Below are 22734 nucleotides of genomic sequence, written 5' to 3'. Positions count from 1 at the left end.
GCACACACGCACGCAATGAAGCAGACTCATACAGCCTCGAAACACCTTCAAATTGAACAAAAATAAAAAAGCGCGAGCACGCACGCTCCGGCTGCGATAGCGTAAATGCGTGTGGCAATATAATAATTGTGTATATTGGTGATATTACTAGCGTATGGGGACCTGGGTAGGCTAAACTGAAGAACTATGGGGTGAAAATGCAGCCAATTCCTGGTCACGTGACCCCAACGGACCAATTACAAGGCTAGGCCTGGCGGCGGCGTTGACTGTGGGAAGCTGCATAATTATTTTGTATAAAATGTGGCAAACGGGGCTACACCATCAAATAATGCCATTGTTTTTGTCACACCGGGGGGTAATTCAGAGAAGCCTGTGGGCTACCGGTCGCCATGTGGACAGTGTAGGCGACCTGTCGGTGGATCTCAGCTCGTAGACGCCAACAATAGAGCATCGCTGGGACATGTTTTTTTTTCGGTGGTAGATGACTGTTAATATTCGAAGATTGCCTTTTACACAACTTCAAAAAAATCTATCTACAAGACACGGATCATTAATCTTATTGAATCTGACAAACTCCCGTTTTATGATGGGATTTCTTTTTTCATTTTGTACGGACAGCGGTATGGCTAGATTTTATTTTGCAAAATAGGTGAGAATTAAATGTGTAAATAGGTCACGTTTGTTTTGTTTGTTTGTTTATTTGTTTTACAGAAAGAAGACATAATAAAAGGTTTTATTAATCAAGTGTTTCCAGTGCGTGAAGCGTATTTATTTATTTATTTATTTATTTATTTATTTATTTATTTATTTATTTATTTATTTATTTATTTATTTATTTATTTATTTATTTATTTATTTATTTATTTATTTATTTATTTATTTATTTATTTATTTATTTATTTATTTATTTATGCGTGTATGGTTTTTTTTTATTATTTGGCGTAAAAACCTGCATGTTTTCAAGTGTTTTGATTATAGAAGCCATCTTCTCGTCCTTCGATCATCCACAGTGAGAATATTGGTCCCCCACCCCCTCTTAGTGTGAATGAAGTACGTGTGACTTAAAAATGGTTGGTGTGTTTACGGAGGGAGAGCGAGTTCACAGCAAGGTCGTTTTGTAGCGGAGGGAAGTCCACACATTCCTATTTGTAGAAAGACAGCATTTTATTTTTAGATCTCCGGGTTGATCGCAGGGAGCCTAACGTCAATGGAAAATTGGGGCTCAAATTGCGACAGTTTGTAAAAAATGGGAACTCGAAAATTTACTATAGGGATATTTCGGAAGGGCCTATAGGGACCCCCGGGTGGGTGACGGTGATCAATCTTTCTCTGACTGCAAAGAGCCTGACGCAGCCCCTTCTTAAACATGCAAACCTTCCATTCACTTCACTTACTATAACACTCACTATGTATCAACCGCACATTTGATCCTAATATTATAGTGCGTTTAAAATATAACCCTTGAAGACACAACCCATTTTCTTTGCATACAAATTGTTGTTCGGTAAGGGTAAAAAAAAGAAAAGAAAAAGAAAGAAAAGGCAGAAATGTGTGTGGGAGTGAAGTCCATTCGGCAGAGCAAGCAATGACAAAACACTCGAATTTTGGTAAAAGGCACACGTTTTTTGTGGGGGATTGAATTTGTGAATGTATTAGAGTGACATCTTGTATTATTCTACTAATGGTAAATTGATCTATTTGAAACATGGATTACAAATAAAACACAATAAATGTTAAGATATTATTCCTGCAATGAATGTTGTTAAAACAGCTCCACTTGCTCGTGTGACATCGCACGCTCCGGGGCTCCGCTATTTTCAGCAGAGGCTGAAGCCAAGTTCCCTGGCTGTTTTTACGAGGCAATAAATTACATTCAGTCTTTGCTTATTGGTGTTTTTATCGTCTGTTAGTCCAACGAAAATGTAAAGCCGTTATTTATGGGACGCTGATTTATGTCTCAAGTCTTCGGTTCTCATAAATGGGGGAGTTAGACAGAGAGAAGGAACGTGTTTGAGCTGGGGTGAGGCTCCAAACCACGTGATCACGCTTGGGTTCATCTTGGAAGACCTGAGTGGGTGTATCATTTGCATTTATAGCCATCTCGAAGCTTAATAGTGACTATATGTTTGCGTGCATTCTTTAAAAGGTTCTACATGATGCTTTTTTTTTTTCTACTGATGTTTTGTTTTTGTTATTTATTGTAACATGTTTTCTGCTATAGTGTGACGTCAATTATCTGAGATTATGTTGAAACAGTGAATGAAACTCTGAATAAAGTAACATTTTATTAAGGAACTGCTGGACAGACAACTCTATAAACAATTAAATAAAAAGTTGCTAGAGGGAAAATAAAGAAGTCATTGTTCCCCAAAAAGTCTTATTCTTTCCCCTGGCTAATATGTTGTCAAAATTTTGCATGGATGGGTTACCAATCCCCATCCCTGCTATTTCCTTTTACATGTCAAGACATTCTTGTAAAAAGAACTGTAGGAACTTAAAAATTACTTATTCCCTATCAAAATACAAGAACTAAAATTGTAACTTTAGTACAATCGACAAAGAAGAAACACAATGCTGTTTTTCATTCGTAACAGGTAAATGCTAGAAAATTACATTTTTTTATCAATATAAATACACAATGGATAAATAATGATAATGGAGAGAGAGAATTATTTTAAACTGGCAATAACAAATAAATATTTTATATGAACGTTAACTTGAACGCACATTTGCGAAGGACTCTGATTGGAGAGGCTTCCTCAAAATAACTTTTTTTTTTTTTTTACATTAAACTTAAAAAATGTAAACTCTAAGTGCAACAACGACACCCAGATGCAAAAAGCATTTGTGTAAATCACACTTTTGAAAAATATGAGTATATTTTCAGAGCATCAAGTAGTGTATAGTGGGCCAGACACACTTAAAGGGGAAGTCAACTCAAAACTTTTCTTTACAATATGATGTTTATGTGCCCTCACTAGTCTAAATACGGCTTTTATACATCTTAGGGGCGGCCATTTTGCCACGTGATGTTATAGGTCCCAACCAATCATGGCTCAGCTTAAAAAAACTGATGAGCTGTGATTGGTTGTGACCTGAGATGAGGCAACTGTGATGTCATTTTCAATCAACAGCAAAAGCAAAATGGCCGCCCCCGGAGCTGCATAAAAAAAGTCGATTTTGCTTGCTTAATTCATATTCCATAAATGAAACAATAATCAGAACATGATGTTTTGACGAGTTGGACTGCTCAAAACATACTGTTGAAAAAAAAAAAGTGGGTTCACTTCCCCTTTGATTCTTTTAACAGTGAGTTAATAATTTTCTTTTTTTTTTTTTTTTATGTTTTGTGTCTTGCTCCCAACTCCTTACTAATGATTTAAAAAAATAAACCCATATTTTTCAAAAATGTGTACACATTCCTGGGACTGGCATTTTTGTTCAAATATATACCCTGTATCCATTTCGAAAGTCAAAATATGCAAGAAAAAAACCCAACAAATATATTTATATATAAAAGAATTATGCCCACCTATTTATGTAAACCCTTCCATTAGTGAAAGTGAGGGAGAGAATGGGCATAAGTAAAAAGCATTCTCAACTCTATACCCTGTATCAATGATGTGCGAAAGTATGGTAATAAACAAACATTGTCACAACATCAGCAGCTGGCGTTACCTGACTGCAGTTACCAACAATAATGAAACTAGCTTAGCATTGCTGTGTGTACAAAGATGGTACGCTAAAGTACTTAGCAAGACATTGTATGTGAATCTACAACCTTGAAGCTTTTGGACTGGAAAAAGAAGTGATTGTAGGTGTTGTGTACAGATGCATAAATTGAATTGTAAAAAAAAAAACGTCGCCCCAATTAGAGCGTATGTGCTGTTGTGACATATCGAAAACAATGGGTCTGTGATTAAATCTGGATCCACACAGAAATTTATGGCAGGAGATGAAAAGAGACAGAGGATCAATCAGCGTTTTTATGCACTTTACTGGACAGGCGAGAGTGAAGAGTGCCAGCTATTCTTTCCTTTCTCTAAGAGCTCAACTTACTCAGCTCAGATGACAACAACATGTGTTGCCTGGAGGGGAAGAAACCTCACTGTCATTAATCTTAGCACCTCAGTAACTTCCCATTAAATGTTCCACTATTTCATCTGGAAGACTGGTTTGTATATGGGTCTTCTGGGGTGTCTATTATTTAAATGAAGTCTCAGATTATGTTATTCAAGAATATTAATAAACAGTTTTCCATTTATTCAAGTGAGCAATTATTTTGAGATCTACGGAGATCATTTGATGCTAGTTTTGAATTCGATGGGACATACCAAAGACAAATAAATGGCTCTCTTTTAAGGTTGTCACTCATTTGTTCTGAATTTTCATCCATTCATTTCCTCTCCCAACTTTTTCTCATTCGGGTTGGGGGTACTTTTATGAACCGATCTGTGGCGTACAAATATTTGTTCATCACTGATTTAGAACAATCTAATAACCATATTTTTTAAAATGTGGGTCGAGGCCACAAAAAAAACAAAAAAAAAACTGCACATGGACTTACTGCCTGCTCCGTAAAGATTAGCGGTACAGGATGTTTTTTTTCCCTATTCAAAATTAATAAATAAAAATTCAAATGAAGTGTCTTTCTAAGACTAAAGTACATTGACATTTTGTTGACAGTGATGACATCAATATTGAGCCAAACATTGATTACTTCCCTAAGTGCATGTAAAGCATAAACCACTGAATTGCTCCTCTCCATCTCATTTTCTTCCATAGCTTTTCCTGCAAATCAGCCTGTTAATTTTGTGTGGTCATCCTTCATTTTTCTTCCCAGTGCTACAAGTGAGTGAGCTTGGGTGCTTCTTGAATTCGGCCCTGAGTCGAGGTATGGTGCGCAGAGAGCTCTGTGTACGTTGTATGACTGGGTGGGTCGCAAGGACCTGGAGGTACCCCTCCACTCACATGATGCTGGTTAGTGGCTGACATGGGCCCTCCACCATTGTATTCAATGGTTTGGTGATGGGATGGTGTTGGGCCCAGGTGATTTAGGCCATACATGGAGGGTCCAGAGCCAGGCATGGGTTCCACATAGCTGCCACCCCCCACATACACTGGACTGGCCTGCATGTTAGTGGGAGTTCCAAAGCTGGTAGTGTTGGCCTGCACGAGGCCGTGGTGAGGATGTGGCTCACCGTAGTCTTGATCTTGGTGACTAAACTTCTGTTGTGGAGGGCAGCCCTTCATTGGGAGATTGGAGTAGGCAGTGGACATGGAGTATGAAACTCCTTGGTGAGGTTTACCAAAAGATGGAGGAGATGGGGCATCATAGGCTGACCCTCCTCCCCCACCTCCCCCAACCATCGGGTGCATTGAGTTGAGATAACTCGCAGAGGATTGCATGGGCAGAGGCGGTGAGCTAGTTGGTGAAGGCCCTCCTGAGCTAGAACTTAATCCCTTGGCCTTCTGGTCCTTTTTGTACTTCATGCGTCGATTCTGGAACCAGATCTTGATCTGGCGCTCAGAAAGGTTAAGAAGATTGGCCATTTCCACACGCCGTGGACGGCACAGGTAGCGATTGAAATGAAATTCCTTCTCCAGTTCAACAAGTTGGCCACTGGTGTACGCTGTGCGTGCTCGTTTCGAGGATGCCGATGATCCGGTAGTTGGACTCTTCTCCCCGCCGCTACCGCTCTCACCTCCACCCGATGCTGCTGGCAGAGGAAAAAATGGATCAGACAAAGCTTGCGATCGAAATAGAAAAAAAAAATAAAACATGTAGGGATGAGACAGCAGATGAGAAGATTAAGCGATACTGTGTAGGCAGAGGTTAGTATCCCCTAATATTAGTTGTCACCGCTTTCTAACAGTGGCAGTTATTAAGAGAGCAAGGCTGTTACTGGTCGAGGGCCGCTAAATTGCATCTTGGCCAGAAAGACAAAGCCCCTACAGCTACAATAGCTGCAGCAGGAAAAAATGTCTGCACAAATCATGTAGAGGTGGACTTCAACTTATATTTAGTACATTACTAAGAATGAAGAATGCAAGAAATAGACATATTTTAGGAGCATGTTGATTGGCATAAAAAAGAAGTCAGGTATGTTAAAAGGCTCATATCAGTTCTGATTCAGATTCTAGCAAATTGTGATTTTTTTTTAAACTGAGAATCTAATTACACTTTTTTTTTATCATAGACCCAAATAAACTTTTAGAAATATTCTTTTCACCTAGCACATTAGGTTGTCATATTAATAATACCATATTAGCACTAATATGTAATATCGTAAAACATTTAGTCATATTTAAAAATTAAGGGCTCGGTTCAGCATCAGGTGGATTTTTTTTGCAGAAACTACGACGATTGAAAAATCACTATTGTGCTAGCTTTTATAAGTCAAACACACAAAAATATCAAAATATCAAAAACGAGTGGAACAATTCAAAAGATGGGGAAAACACACCGTTGCCCGAGTTGTTGCTAGGCGAACAGTTTTTCTGCTTAGTTGCTTGGCGAGACTCTTTCATCCAGGGAAATATATGCTTAGCCAAAGTTGGGTTGGATGGCAGCGAAGAAGAGGAGGAAGAAGTGGAGGATGACGTGGAAGAGGAAGAATTCGATGACCTATTGAGGCCTGATTTAGGGACTGACGAGGCACCAGCACTGCCCCCTGGCTGCTGAGCTATGGTACTACTGTCGCTTGGATTGGGGGCCAATGGTGGGGAGACTTGGGAGCCAGCATGGTGCTCAGGAGGCAGGGTGGGCCTCATGCAGCTTCCATTGGGCTCCTTGTTTTTGGCTAGCTGTTGCTGCTGCTGCTGCTGGTGCCCACTGCCACCACCCAGTGTCTGCAAAGAGCAGGCGGCTCGGTGGTAAGAGTCAACGTCCAGATGGGTTGCCGACTGGAAGGCTGGCTGATGATGAGACCCTTGGACTTCATAGCCCCCAAAGCTGTTGACAGGTGCAGTTGCTGCCCCCTGCACCTGATAAGACACGTAGCCACCAAAAAGAGTTGAATTGTCGTAGTATGTTGTCTTCTGCATGTCTGGGAAATGTGGCAATGTCGTCTTTAGCTCCGGCCCTTGTTGAGAACCACTGCCGGAAGACCATTTGGTACCAGGGGTCACGTGACGGTGTCTCTCGAATGGCCCCCTGCAATCTGACCTAAGAGGTTAGGAAAAGCAGAAACAAGAAATGAGAGAGATAAATCCATCTTCTGCCACTGAAAGGCGCCATGACATGAATAGAATCCGGCGCTTTTCTTCCCTCACCTCCTGCCCCCCCCCCCCTTCCCTTCAGAGCCCGAGCACAGGCTGCAGATGCTCTTGTGGAGGGGGCATGAGGAGGGCAGACCTCTTTCTTTACACATGCACACGCACACTCACGTCAAAGAAAGACATACACATGCACACACATACTGTATGTGACTCAAATAGGGGGAAATTAATGCATGAGCAAGGAGTAAAATGTAATACAGTATTTGCAAAATAACATATTAGCAAACATTGAAAATGAAGAATTGCATGATTAAGTCCTGTGTTCTTTTTTTATTTCTTAATATGAGACATTATTTGCTATAGGACACATTTCCTTGCATTGTTCGAGTGTTTGCAAATACATAGGTGTGTGTTTTTTTTTTTTTAGAGAAAGGCACTGGTAAATTGGTCACTTTGTATGTGTTCTAACGTGGCTAATGCAAATAGCCTATTTCTGTCAATGTTGTATTGGATTTGAGGCTTGCCTCATTGTTGCTAATTTAAAAGCTGTCATTTTTACACCTAAATGTATTTGTAAATGTATTCACACATTTCATGCATTCCTATTTTTTATTTCACACTCTATACAAACTTTTTTAAATAAAAAGCTAAAGATAAATAAGTTAGATAGATAGATAATAATAATATTAATAAAATAATAATAATTGGTATTTAAATAAAAAGTCTACACTAAAATTAAGCAACAAAGTGGGAATGAGTCTATACGTACATAATAATGACAAACATTATCAACCTAAATCAGTGCGGATATTTTTCAAAATATTATTCGTAAGCTTTTTATTTATCAGAGACACTGTCCAGCCCCTCTCCAGCTCTCAGCACGTCACATATGTCAGCCATTTATCTTCCTCAAGACAAGCTGGAATCCTAATTATTTACTCTGAGGAATAGTCACAAGCAGAGGGGGAGTAAAAAAAAAAAAAGGGGAAAAAAAGGGAGCTAGCGAGACCATGGCAGTGAGGGTAGGAGGACTATGTTATTGAATCATAGCTGTTTTACGATTAAAACGGGCAAACGTAATTTATCTTCCCCTGTTTTATAAGGGCAACAGCTTTATACAATCACCAACTTTCTTAGACGTCTCCCAGAATAATAAGCATAGTGACACAAGCACCCAAACAAAAAACGAAGGGAGGGAGAGGTCGGCCTTGGTGTCCAGTGACTGCTTCATCCTGAGATATAAAATTACAAATGGCGCCTGCCGTGACGCACCATGCAAGCTTGGAGATACGAAACCGATTTATGACATTTTTTTAACAATATGAAAGGCTTAGAAAACAAAACAAACACGGGGGGAATTTCATTTAATACAGAATAAATACTCTACGGATTGATGTTGTGGTGATGTGTATATGCTACAAACGTCTTGAAACAAATTTAAAATATACATTGGGGGGGACGCTACGTGCATGAAGGAATGACTAAATAACAAAATGCATAAATAAATTAAAATATATAGGTAAATGAAAAAGAGTAAAACCAGAAGATAAATTGTACGAATCATAGAGTCAGCCATTAAATAGGTTATTTCAAAAACCAAAAAAAATTACAAGGAATGAGGGAGTGAAACATTTAAGAGAGAAAGAAAGGGCAAGCGGAATAGGTGGAAGGGGAGGTGAGGTGGGGGGGGGGGGGGGGGGGGGCTATAAAACAGTTTAACGCATAGTGAACTCTTGTTGAACCGGCATTGAGCACATGCGGGTCATAAATAACCGAGCCAACCCCAAAGTGGTGCACAATGCGCAAATACGAGCTATTTCTGCTTTGTTGTACGCGCTCGTGCATTGGCGCCTGGCCTGCCCACTGTGAGGCATCCTTACCTTTATTAGCACCGGCGGTCCCGGTACAATCCCGATAGGACCCAGCAAGATCGCATCACAGATTTGCCGTCACTGGGACATTTCATTAATCATGGCAAAATAATGAAATCCATGAAGAATCCTGCTGCTCCCTCTATTTCCTGCGCAAGGCGCTCCGATGTTTTCTCGCCTAGCGGGCGGCTGTTTGCAGCCGCCACTGCCGCCACCACAACACCACCACCACCTCCTGGCGCCAGCGGCCGCGGAGGGCGGCAAGCCGGACGCCGTGTGACATGAACGCTCCGCGGATGCGAGAGGTGGACAAATTCAGCACCTCGGTGATGGAGGGGGGGGCGGTTTAAACAGGTGGAATATACGGACAGCCTACCGACAGGCTATGGCTAGCACACAAGCTGAACGAGCTTACCGGGAGCCCGCCTGCTGCCTGCTGTAGACCCCCGCCCCCCTCTCCCCTCCACTACCAGCGCTGCCTGCCTGCTTGCACCGCTGCTGGTTGATAACAATGACCTCAAATGTCTTTTTTTTTTTGCATTGCTGCTCCAACGACCAGCCACATATAGCCCCCAAAGGAACACAAATTATGGGACCGTTAATGATTCAATAGTTTAATTCAACTTTAATCTGCGCATGGTTTTCCTTTCTCTTGTATCCTGAACGTCTCACTGCATGCTTTCGGTCCGTGCTCTAAATAAATAAATAAAACAAATGCTAGGTTTGCGCTTTATACCACACCGATTAATGAAAAAAAAAAAACAATTTTAAGATGCTGTAGGCTATAGTGATTATCTATTATTGTTGAGCGCTCAGTTAGGAGCGCGCTTTAATTGTTTGGATGTAGCGCTCCAGTTTCCACCAGCTCAGTTCATTTAAACTCCTCGCAAACTGTGATGTAATTTCATTTTATTACAAAAACGACGATGCCCTGACCATATGTTTCGGCAGTCAATTGAATTGGCGAATTGTTTTGGATTATTTTTTTTTTAATCAGAGGGAAATGTAAAAATATTGAATCAGTGCCATAGTTACGTCATATGACGTAACACCTCTATTCTGGGAGAAAAAAAAGACATTTACACACGCTAGAGCATCCGTATTCGTGAATTGCACACAACTCCATCCATCCATCCATCCATCCATCCATCCATCCATCCATCCATCCATCCATCCATCCATCCATCCATCCATCCATCCATCCATCCATCCATCCATCCATCCATCCATCCATCCATCCATCCATCCATCCATCCATCCATCCATCCATCCATCCATCCATCCATCCATCCATCCATCCATCCATCCATCCATCGGTCCATCCATCTTATTAGACTCACAAAGCACAACCGTTCACACACATCCTTGAGAGGGAACAACATCATCTTCAAGAATAGATTAAACAGTAAAAGCATTTAGAAATCGTTGCTGAGAATCTCCCAGCCTAGTCGTTCTCACATGCCACTGCATAGTCTCTTTCCAACTCCCCTCTATTTTTTTTCCCATGCAAGGCGTTTAGACTTACGAGCTCTCTGCATGAGCGTGCTTGTAAATGTAGAACAAGTTAAAAGCAGATAGCATTGGTTACTGGCTGCTGAAATGGGAGGATTAGCTCCATGTAGGGGGAAGAAGGTGGGAGCCAAAAATGTGCCGGTCAGCAGTTTTTATTCAACAAAGCCTTTTGTTAATTGAAGGTTCTGCTCAGACCACGTTACTCATTAACCAAACGTTTTTTCCAAAACGCGAACCATGTGTGGGGGAAGAGACATGCACCCAGAGGGGAAGTGCACGCTTGTGAAAGAACACCACTGATTGCGAAGTTTCATTTTTATTTTTATTGGACAATTTAATGTTGTGTGAGTTGCGGATTCAACATTTCAGACTGTTCAAGGAAATATATTACTTTCTCAATGACCTCACACAAGGAGATGCATCGATTGTGATTTAAGAAACTTTCAAACGAAATTATGGTACCAGTTAAAATTTACACATTTAAGGTGGTTACAAGAGGCTTTTTTTAATTGATCATCTGATGAGCACACTCGCTTACTTCCTGTTGCATTTGCGGATATATCATATAATTGCCACATTAAGATAGCGCATGACATTATACATTATATTGCACAGTCACACAAACATACATTTAAAGAATATTTGCGTGCCAATTTAACCTCTTCAAATTTGTATAAATGCGTCTTAATTTAATGCTAATATATTCTGTATTCTTCATTATATGTTATTTATTATATCGGTCATGTTTTCTATATTTATCTATCTATGAGGCATATTTGACTGCTTTTACATTTATACTATTTAAATAATATAATAAATAATATCCTGTCATCCAGCACATGCGCACATGCACACACTGCATGCAAATAACTTAAATGACTCCCATGCATGCACACATTCATAGCCACGATTAACTTTGAGAATAAAAAAGTACAGCGTAAAACTCACTGAGAGAGTTTCTTCTATGTCCTGGTGCTTTGATGGTAAAGGGCACCCTCCACAGATCTCGTAAGCACTGATGTTGGCAGCAATGTGGGAATAAAGGAAAGAGGGGAAAAGAGACATGGCATCATAGTTCTTGCAAATCCAATAGAGAACAGAAACGTAGTGTAGCCTAATGGACAGGTATGACCTTAAACGATTCCCCATATCCCAGAATGAAGCAACATGAACTGCATCAAGTACTGGAGTGGACATTATTGATTGTGAACATTGTATTAATTACATGGAACAAGTCACGCATCCCCCTTGTTTAAAAAACAAATCCAGCGTTATATATTCCACTTGCTAGGTGCACATTGACAAAACTACTGAACCATTAACCAACTTAATCCATAACACAATGGATATTGTTGTATTTTGCATCCCAACTATTATTAATTTAGTTAATTCTTTTTTAATATTTTGAAATTCCAGTCTGACCTCAATGTGGCGATATCAGATTCTTAGTGGGGATGGCGGGGCGTTATGTTCTTGCTACTTCCAGGCAGATATGGATCCACAGAGGTCATAAATAATTTCTCTCGCCATCGCTTTGGCCTTAAGGCATACGAGCGGATAAAAGTCCAGTTATGCTCATTTTTTAGAGCAGAATAATTATTGAAAAATATCTGAATAAATAGTTCAAGTAGTCTCCACAGTTCTTATATGATATAGCATTGCAGATGTTAATATCAAAATGACGGAATAAAATTGCTGTTCGACTCTGCCTCTAGTTGGGCTCCTGACAGTTTTTTCAAAAGTCATAAATCAACAGCAAGGCTCTCCTGACTTTCATGGTACCAGCAGCACTATAAAAACCACTTCTTCAAGTGCCTATACCTCCACCATAAAGTTATTTATTGTTTCCCTCCATGCACTCACCCACATCTCTGACTGGGGTGTATTCTCATCACATCATCAGCTCGGCTTTCCTCTCCCACTTAGCACGGCGAGTGCGCAGAAAATTTGAAGGCATAAAACAAACGGTGCAAGTTGACAAGTCACAGGTTGTCCCGAGAATGATGGAGGCCCGATTAGCTTGGCAAGCTAGCATGCAGGCCAAGACAAAAGGAGGCCGTCTGTAGTCAACAATTCAGCTGATGAGCCAAAATCTGAACAAAATAGGTCAGGAGGGGTATTTTTTTGCAATTTTTGCAGCCGATCTGACTTTATTTTATTTGTCAACTATGTAATCATTCCACCATGAAATTATTATCAAAATAAAAACCCTTCCCCACTTCCAAAGCGACATTTCTCATCAAGTCATTTTGAAAATGTTTAATGAGGTTGAACAGTCATGCAGCATCATCACCTTGACCTCAGACACTAAATGGGAAGTGACGACAGGTCTTTCATTGTGATACTTTTTATCTCCTTCCTTCTTCCTCCTGCAGGTTGATGACACACAAGCACATCTGTCAACACTGCTTTTCAAAAGCCATGTGCGCTAAAAATGGAGTGTTGGGAGTCTCTTTCTGGTCTTTGTTTCATTACACTTTGGTTGTAACTCAAAATCAGACTGAAGATTTGGTAAAATTCCTCAGACTAACAAAAAAATGTTAGCTCATGACCTAATGCCTCAAGCCCCACCCCCAATTATTTTTGCACCCTCCATCCATGGTTGCAAACCGGCCAGGCCAGTGGCCTGATTTCAAAACTACAACAATAAGCTGCTAACAAATGACAACTTTAATAAAATGCGCCGTCTATACTGAAATAAATCAGCTCAGATTAAGTTAAACAACTCCCCCAACTCAAATGGTGACCCCCTAATGCGCATTTTGCACTCCAACGATTTGGCATTACACCTTAGGCTGAGCAATGAGTTTACCAACATGTCAAAGTACTTTTGTGTATAGGCAAGGCACAACACTAAAGTATTCACCCCTTGGTCAGTCTTGGGTCAGACATTCATGTCATCAGCACCTTCCATTGATGGTGGAGTTAATCTTTATCAGAGATGCTAATATTTAACCTCAAACTCAAAGAAAGCCCTGACATCAGGGAAGACACCACAGCAGTTTTATTTTTTTTTTAAGTGTGTGCTTATTTGATCTTATTCTGCCCATATATAGTAACTGATGTTTCAAAAGTGTCCAAAACCAATATGAACTATTAGAAACTGTTTGCCACACGATGGCTCTATAAAGTAGCAAACTTTTGACCTCTCCACACATGGTAGCACATTACTGAAATTTGAGGATGAGACAAAAGCAAGGACAAGAGTGTGGTGCAAGTTGAGAGTAAACAATCTGTTCACACCATCATAAATCATTGTGCAGCTATAGATCTTTTTTTTTCCCTTCCACCTGGCTGCCAGGATCCATTTGCTACATGCACGTTCTCTTACTTCCTTTCTGCCTTGTTCTTGTGTGTGTGGGGGGGGGGAGAGAGAGAGAGAGAGAGAGAGAATGGCGAGGCTGCAGGCCCCTTGTTTGTTACCTATCCAAGGCATCTGTCATAGGAATGATTCACTGACACGCACAGAGGGAACCGAGTTTTTTGTCCACGAGCGGAGCAAACACGTGGGGACGCCGCATGAACGTCTCAGTGAGCTCCAGAGAACACTGGCAAGCAGGACAGTGACAGCGCGTGGGATCGGCATGCATGCTTCGGAAACGCACATCAGCAGGACATGAGCATGCAAGATGCAGACGCGTGGGCACAACTTACCTGGATTTATTTTTGGTGATTTGCTTGGATCAAATTTATCCTGAGGACATTTTGACAAAAACCCAGCACGGTGTTTTGTTTCGGGAAAGCATTGATTGATTTTCAGTGCGAATTTAAATGCTCACACTGCTGGCTGGCATCACAAGCAGATGTGGTCTGCTAGGTCTGGGCCCCTTTTTTCCGCTACCTTTAAAAAAAAAAAAAAAACGCGCAGGCGCTCTCTCTTCGTTCTCCTCCTCCACTGCGCTGCAGGCTTCTTATTCCCAGAGTATTTGTGTACCAATGACACAAAATGGGATTAAGACTGCAAAATAAAACGACCCCCTTTCTCTAAACGCTATTCTGTCACGTTTTTCTAATCATATCGTCCACGTATTGGACATTGCATATGCATCAGATTTCTACTAACCTGCTTCTCTCCCTTCACATTTCCTGTGGTGGTTTGGACCCTGCGGTTCCGATTTTGCCTATGTGCGGGATGTACCGGAATCACTGAGTGAACTCTTTCTGAACCGAGCAGCCAACTGAGAGCCAAGAGATGCCTAAGCAGTCGGAGAGAAGGAGGGGGATTCTGGTTCTTGTCTCTGTCCAATAGGGCAGCCTGGTTGATGCGGGCCAGGGGGGTCGGTGAGGTTCGTTTTGACCTGCCTGTCTGTCTTGCCTGCACGCGGTCCAGATGTTGGTTATTACATGGCGTCAAACTGAGAGCAATCAGCAGTGGAACAAGAAGATATGGATATATATGTGATATATATATATATATATATATCCATATCTTCTATATATATATATATATATATATATATATATATATATATATATATATATATATATATATATATATATATATATATATATATATATATATATATATATATATATGCAATGACGTAAATATTTACTTGCAATTATGTCTTACGTTATTGACATAATTGCAAATAAATATTTACGTCGTTGCAATTTTGTTTTCACATGCTGCGGAATAGGACCAAACCCGCCGCAAAAACACAAAAGGGTCAAATACGAACGGAAACGTGCGCTTTGTTTTGTTTGCTCCTCTGCCTTTGTATGTATTGTGTGTTATCTTCCCACGCGTATAGACATGCCCACGCGGCCACAAGAAAGAAAATCCAGACACAACGAGGAAAACAGCAAATAATAATAATAATAATAATAATAATAATAATAATAATAATAATAATAATAATAATAATAATAATAATAATAATAATAATAATAATAATAGAGCAAAATTCAGATGTATAAAGCCTTAAAAATGACACATAGTACGGGTGTTACATGTTGATACGGATTTGTTAATCTATTAAATTTACATCGCTTAAATCCTTTGGCGTGCACAATTTAGGGAGCCTTGTTGTCGCCTGATTTATTTTTGACCGTTTCGAAGACTGATTATTTCTTTTTTTTTTCCTTACTCGCTTTCTTTAGGTACTGTATCTGTTTTATATTCACAAACGAATATTTAAATGATTTGTCTACCTTTTGTGCTTGTATCTTATAGGCTATTTATACGCGTGTCTTTTTTTCCCCATATAATATTTAGGTCTACGTTTTTTAATGTAAGTCTCCAAAATATTCGTTCACTGCAGACACATCCTACGTGCAGGATCCGACAAACACTTTAATTGTATAGTGTTCATAACGTTGCAACGGATATTTTCAATGAAATTCTATAGCTTTTAAGTCGTGCTCATATAACGAAGACAACACGGGCCGTTTTTGTGAAGTATTACCGCTTGTCATTATTATTCTGCCTGCTGGCCTTGGACCACAAATGACAAAATATAAACCTGAATAAAGATGACGACGAAGAAGAAGTATTCCTTAAAAAAACAAAATGGACATCGGGTCCCAATTGTTCATTTCGTTCACCGCAACCGATACGGAACTTGTGATTTGTGGACGCAAAGAGTTCGAGCGATTTGATAACCCCCTTCGCTATTTGGTGGATAATGTTTCTTCAAATATTTGAACTATTTTACGCGGATTTGGCATTATCTTTCCAGAGCAAACGTACTTAAAAGTGGCCACATACCTAAAGATAAGATAAGAAAAGTGAATTGCTGCCACTTACTCTGGTGCGCTTCCACTAAAGTGGAATTTGGCACGCGCTTTATATTTGAAAATATATATATTTTTTAAACGCGCTGGCTTATACCATAGCTTATAAATAACAATAATGATAAAAATGATAAGAACATGTAAAAGGATAAAGCCCAGTGTTGTGGGATATATTTTACATGTCGGCAGACAGAAGGAATACACGTTTTCAAAAGTTACGCCTCATGCTCCCATTTTCATCAATATGTGACGGGAAATTGCGGATCAAGTCTAATTCGGTTACACTGAGGTTTGATCTAATGGAGTAAGATGGGAGGAGTGGACGGGAATTCGTTTGAAATGCTATCATAAAGCAATCCGAACCCCATTGTTATTGTATTTTATTTGTTTAACGTGTTTTAGCATGAATACGATTCTTTTTGTGAAATTCTAATAATAATAATAATAATAAAAACTTGAAGTTATCCGTATTGTACACTGTTTTTTTTTATCCTATGCTCTCAAGAATCAGAAATACATATGTTCATATTTCATATCCTCATTCACACATATACTGCCCCTGGATTCTGTTCTGCTTCGCCATTTGAGAATAGTTTAATCGAGGGTGGAGGGTTTGAGTAAAAGCAGAGACACTGACATGAATAACGGATAGCAGCCTTATCTGCAGCCAAATTTCTTAAAAAAACAATTTGGGAGTAAACATTATGAAAATGGACAACACATGTGTTTTTAGTCCGTTTGAAACACTAACAGGGAATTTTGACTAAAATAACATTAAAAGGAGTCTCCTATAGTGCAGAATGTATGAAATATTCAAACTCGCGGTCAGTTGCCAATTAGAAGGCTTTAGGTTACATCTTAATCCGTCACACCTCCCAGCTGGATGAAATACTCTCGGTGAGATTTCATGGCAGCCGGGGCTTCCACTGTGTGTCAACCTAATTTTCAGTTAATTGCTCACTGCAGAAATTTAACACCCGGAGCTGAAACTCCCAAGAAAAAAAAAAACATTTGAGCTAATCATTGCACAGGGGGAAAAAAAACATGGGGGGGGTGCATGGAAGGTATAGAGAAAATAAAGTCATATATGCAAGAAGGGGAAAAGAAGGAGAACTGAGAGAGGAGCCAATCTCTACTGGTCTCTAGTGTATCATCGCTCCATCGGCCGTCGTTTCCTTCACACCATCGCTTCACGACTTATCGCGTGCAATGCCATAAACAAAAGCACTCCCCCACAAACACACAATGGCAGGCGCGGCCGCACGCTGACACCCAGTCTCACTATAAATCAAGAGAAGTAGCTGGGCTGCTATAGCTGACAGGGAGAAAAAGCAGAAGGAGAGAGAGAGGGACGCTGCGAGGGGAAAGGGAGAGAGGGAGGGATGGACAGAGAGAGGAATGCAGAGGCAGACAGGAAGTGATGGGGGGGGGGGGAGAGATGGAGAAGAATATAAAAGTGCTTCTTAAGATATAAACAGCCATCGGCTAACATTGATTTCACACTGTACAAAATGGCTTATGATGATGATTATGGGCGGAGGAAGATGTGTAAACAACACGACAGCAACATGCACAATGAGTCAAATATCACTATTGTTATTTTTGGGGGGGATATTTACCAAGGTGTTTAAAAAGCCTATATGAGCCAGTGATGGATGCAGGCGAGAGCAGTGCAGCGTCGAAGGAGGGTGCTTTCGTTTCCCCCCCACGCAGGTCCTCTTTCTTCCGCAATACTCACGTTGTGTCCACAACGACCCGCAAGACGCACACCCGTCCAAATTTGTTATATTGCAGCCCCCTCTCTCTCTCTCTCTCTCTCTCTCTCTCTCTCTCTCTCTCTCTCTCTCTCTCTCTCTCTCTCTCTCGCTCTCTCTCTCGCTCTCTCTCTCTCTCTCTCTCTCTCTCTCTCTCTCTCTCTCTCTCTCTCTCTCTCTCTCTCTCTCTCTCTCTCTCTCTCTCTCTCTCTCTCTCTCTCTCTCTCTCTCTCTCTCTCGTTCTCCCCCCCTATTCTCTCGCTCTGCTTTGAGTGGGGGTCGTGTTTTCCTCCTCCCCTCCCTTTTTGTTTGAAAAAATAGTTTAATTTTCCACGACACTAACACGCAGCAGGCGAGAGACCTTTTCTTGGCGTTATATTTCTAGACAGATTCTGCAACCTCTGCAAGTGAGGTAGCGGAGTTGTTGCCTGTTCCGATGTGTTATTTGACATAAAATGGAAAATGCCAACCCAAGAATAATGGCGCATATTTTAGTATAGGAGGTAAAAAAAAACGAGTGGGCCAAGAATTAAAAAATACTGTGCAGTGCTCTAAAAAATAACTGAGCCGTTCTGCAGAGGAGGAGAGATTCTTTGAAGTGCCTTGTCTTCAATTTCAAAACATTTGTTTTAATCTAAAATATGTATTTTTTAAGTTTTATTATTTTTATATTTGTCTTATTATTTACAAACACTCTTTCTCCAAATTGTTAAATATTTACAAAATCTGTGCTGCATTCATGTCTAATAACAAATGCGCTATATCTTGATCAAACTAGCTCTGCATACAAAAATACAGCAACCATAGTCGAAGAATGAACTCCCGTCCTTCCACAACAATTGAAGCGAGAATCAATTTGGCCCTTATGTGTCCTGCTGGTTCCAGAGTTCTAATGCATGCAACATTGGAACATGGAAGAAAAGCTCACCTTGCTTTTTCAAGCAAGAAATTCTTCAAGGTCAAACAAGAAGCTACCTGAACCCACAAGAACCCATCCAAGTTCAACAATAAACGTGAACATTTTCGTTACAACAAATTTATATCCCGGAAAGGGGTAAACCAATTGCATTAAAGAAAAAACACACACATTCTGATAAAAAGGAGTTATCATTTATATTAATCATTTAATTAAAGGCGCACAAAGAGCAATATGGCACGTTTCTATTCTCCCCATAAGAAGATTGAAATCAAACATTTGCAGTGATGATGATGGTGTCTGTAATGATGGCCATAAATTATAGTACTCGGAGTGTGAACAACAGCTAAGATAAGCATGCAGCAGAGGAACTAGAGCGGCCAGACAACGAATCAGCTTTTGCCAAATGTGCCACATTGCCGCAATTGAAGCAATACGACATTAATCCCCAAAACAGAATGTAGCCTAATAAAAGCAAATCACGTTGATTTAAAAATTGAAGTACTGAAAAGTCGTTTCTTGTTCTTCTATATGTTAATATTGCACTGTTACGTTGCAATTCAATTAAAATAGTGATCTAAATATTGTGTAATCTCAATGACAAATATATTTGGTGTAACCATGCAAACGCATGCAAACCTTAAGAATCCTACGGTCTCGTGCGGAACGTGATGGATTAGGGAAGGTTCAGTCTTCCTTCACGTTAATCATTAATCTGTTTTAAGTACTAAACGAGACAAACTGAAATTGTCTTTTTGTTATAATGAAGAAAAGAAATGTATCACCTGAGACGCTTTTTTGATTTATGGTGACGAGTAGCCTAATCCATTATTATTATTATTATTATTATTATTATTATTATTATTATTATTATTATTATTATTATTATTATTATTATTATTATTATTATTGTTGTTATGAATTCAGCGTTAACAGAGGAAGAGAGATTGATTTGCGAAGCTCTGACATGTTGATATTTTTTTTCACTGCCACTCGTAAATCTGCCTCGAGTCACAACTGCTTTTTAAAATATATGGCAGAGCGCCACCCGTGAGTTCTTCCCTTGGCCGGTTTCATGGATGTGTCGGAAAGAACCTCCGAAGCTCAGTTCATAATAATAAAAAAGTTCCCGTTAAGGTTTTACAAAGGTCTTTCTTAAATGGAGATGTCCACATTTTATTAGATTATTTACCACACTGTTTAATGACTATAGGTTTAATTAAATATCAAGGTGTCACAAAAAATATGATGACTGAATGCAGTCACATACCGTCCACATATTGATAATTTGGCATGTGATCCATAAACCGCTTGTTCATTCGTAATGAGCTGGATTGGTCGCCTGTCAATTGCATCAATTGCATGGCACAGACAAATCAGAGTTAAACCCACACGGACAACTGCAAAAATGGAGAGTGAATTTGACTTGGGGAAAAAAAATGGAAACGTTTTTCCACTCATAAATTCTTTTTTCCAGTGATTCAGAGGCACTGTCCCATGCTCAGTAATGAAATACAATGACATCCATGCACCACGTGTCCACCAAATCACTAAAATCACCTGCACAAGTTAAACATGGTTAGTATAAAATGTGTTCTACATTTTCTACCAAATTTGCACATCTGCCAATGAGAAAAAAAGAGAAAATGTGCTCCATTTGCCGGGCATATCCACACACAATGCTGTCCACCATATTCACAAACACGTTTAACTCGATTTGCCCCACGCAGTGTGAAAATGAAGTTGCACCTGTTTTTACATCAAGCGGAGTTATCTGAAATATTTTGGTATGTCGTCTGTGCAGCATCTTAGCACATACAGTGAACCAGCTAAACAAGATTTTCCCCAATATCAATTTTTTAAATCTAATCTTGAATTGTCTTACGTTTGATAATCTTTTGCTGTCAACTTGTTTCGGCTGAGGTTGATTTTCAAGAATTGATTAGAGTACTTTATTGCGGTATCACCGATGTCTATTTTTATCAAGTGTATATCTATGCGACTGGATATTTATCAATCTAGCCGTTCAACTGTGACCTGAATCTGACCTCTCCATAGGTGATTGGGTTCCTTGTCTCTGACTCTCCGTGGTTTACAGTGCCCTAAACTCGGCATGTTATGACTAAGGGGCCAGGCAGGGCCTCAGGAGGTCTGGGAATGTCCGAATGAGCAGAGGCTGTAGAGCCCATGCGAGGTCAAGGCGGGTAACATAGGGAGGGAGGGGGGGGGGATAACCACAGGTCAGCCTCTTGCTTCAGAGTCACTCGACCTCATCGGTCAGAAAAACGTGTCCCCTGTTTGAACCCATTCTGACCACCGGCCCCGGACAATCATCAATCCGCAACACACTGTGCTGCGCAACTGCATATTTTTCCATTTGTTTCGCTCACTTCTCCGAGTATTGAATCTAGCAGCGGCTTCCATCCCCTTGAGACACACCAGAGCTTTTGCCCTTTTATTTCTAATCTGGTCAGATTGATTTCTTATGGGGTCAAACGGCAGCTCTGTTCAATAGATAACACACAGGCCCATGCAAGAAAGCCGGACCTGCGATCGTTTGCAGTCATTAAAAAAAAGAAATCTCGGCTCCGAAAATAACCATTTACCATGCGGAATCAATGTGTGTGTGTGCCTGTGTATTTAATTTAAATGAACATATTTAATAGGTAGCAAATACGCACTAAAACAGATGTGAGTGACAAATGTAGAAGTGACGCTTTGACGCCGAGGCAGGCGGTCACATACACAAAAGGAAAAAGAAAAAAAATAACACCAAGGCTGGGATTTGTACCAGACATGCGCGCTCACACAATCGCTACGCGTGCCTGCATGCGCGCGCATGCAAGCCCAGCCTTCTAATTCGCACAGGGCAATAAAACCATTAAAATGCCAAGGAGCCATCACAAAACAAGCAAGGAAGACAAAATACAAAACCGGAGATGTTCAAACTATACGCAGGCCTTACCTTGCAGGGTACATTGTTTATGAAACACTTCGCCATCTTCTCGAGTTCCTATCTTCTTTCCAATGAGCAGGACTCTCGAAGGGCGTAAAAATAGCCCGTGATTGAATCAGTTGGACCAAAAAAAAAAAATCTTTCTTGTTGTGTTGGAGGAGGGGATGTCTTCCTAGACGTTTTCTTTCTTTTTTCTTCTGTTCCTTGGCCCCTCGCACCTCCTGACAGAAGGGGCCTTGGAGGAAGCTGCGAGATGACAATAGAAAAAGAAAAGGGTTTAAGAAGAACTAGTGATTAATGATTATTTTTTTGTATAATTCTCACATTTTTCTTCTCGGGGGCAGTCCTCTTTCTCCTGTTTCCCAATAATGGAGGTGAACTTTTCACAAGGCGAGGGCATCCTCACTCAAATATATTCCCTCATTAAAAGAAAGCAAGAAGGTCCAGCTGTGTTTGAAAACTCATTGCATTTTGGGGGACCATAGCATGCAGATGATCATTTATTTCAAGATTAAATAAAATACTGAGGGGCAAGATTCTGAGAATGTTTGATATATTATAAAATATTGTGGTTATGCAGGTATTTGCAGTAGTATGCTTTTGCTATTTAGCGCGTGGTAAATCCGTGCCCATGTTGTCACATGCATAAAAGATGGAAAAAGCAGGTGCACGTAAAGATGCAAGAGGAAGTCAAGCATATGAGACACTATTCTAATTTGTTTTGTTGGGTATTCGAACATATATTTGGGCGTGTTTCTTTACGGAGCA

General features: G+C 40.1%; 1 protein-coding gene across 4 annotated transcripts; it reads right to left on the bottom strand.

The window, feature by feature from the left end:
- Positions 1 to 2271: 2271 nt before the first annotated feature.
- hoxb3a (homeobox B3a) lies at positions 2272 to 22112 on the bottom strand. Of its 4 annotated transcripts, none has more exons than XM_061303283.1 (3): positions 21976 to 22112; positions 6468 to 7168; positions 2272 to 5720 (listed from the first exon to the last, which is right to left on the bottom strand). In XM_061303283.1, the coding sequence occupies exons 1-3, from the start codon at positions 21987 to 21989 to the stop codon at positions 4846 to 4848; spliced, it is 1590 nt and encodes a 529-aa protein (XP_061159267.1). In that variant the 5' UTR covers positions 21990 to 22112; the 3' UTR covers positions 2272 to 4845. The 4 variants fall into 4 exon arrangements, with proteins under 4 accessions (XP_061159267.1, XP_061159268.1, XP_061159270.1 ...); XM_061303284.1 differs by having other exon boundaries at positions 2272 to 5717; XM_061303286.1 differs by lacking the exon at positions 21976 to 22112 and adding an exon at positions 14259 to 14874.
- Positions 22113 to 22734: the final 622 nt, after the last annotated feature.

This window comes from Syngnathus typhle, linkage group LG17, assembly GCF_033458585.1.
Source record: "Syngnathus typhle isolate RoL2023-S1 ecotype Sweden linkage group LG17, RoL_Styp_1.0, whole genome shotgun sequence".
NCBI classification, from domain to species: domain Eukaryota; kingdom Metazoa; phylum Chordata; class Actinopteri; order Syngnathiformes; family Syngnathidae; genus Syngnathus; species Syngnathus typhle.
This window is presented reverse-complemented; position numbering and strand designations above follow the sequence as displayed.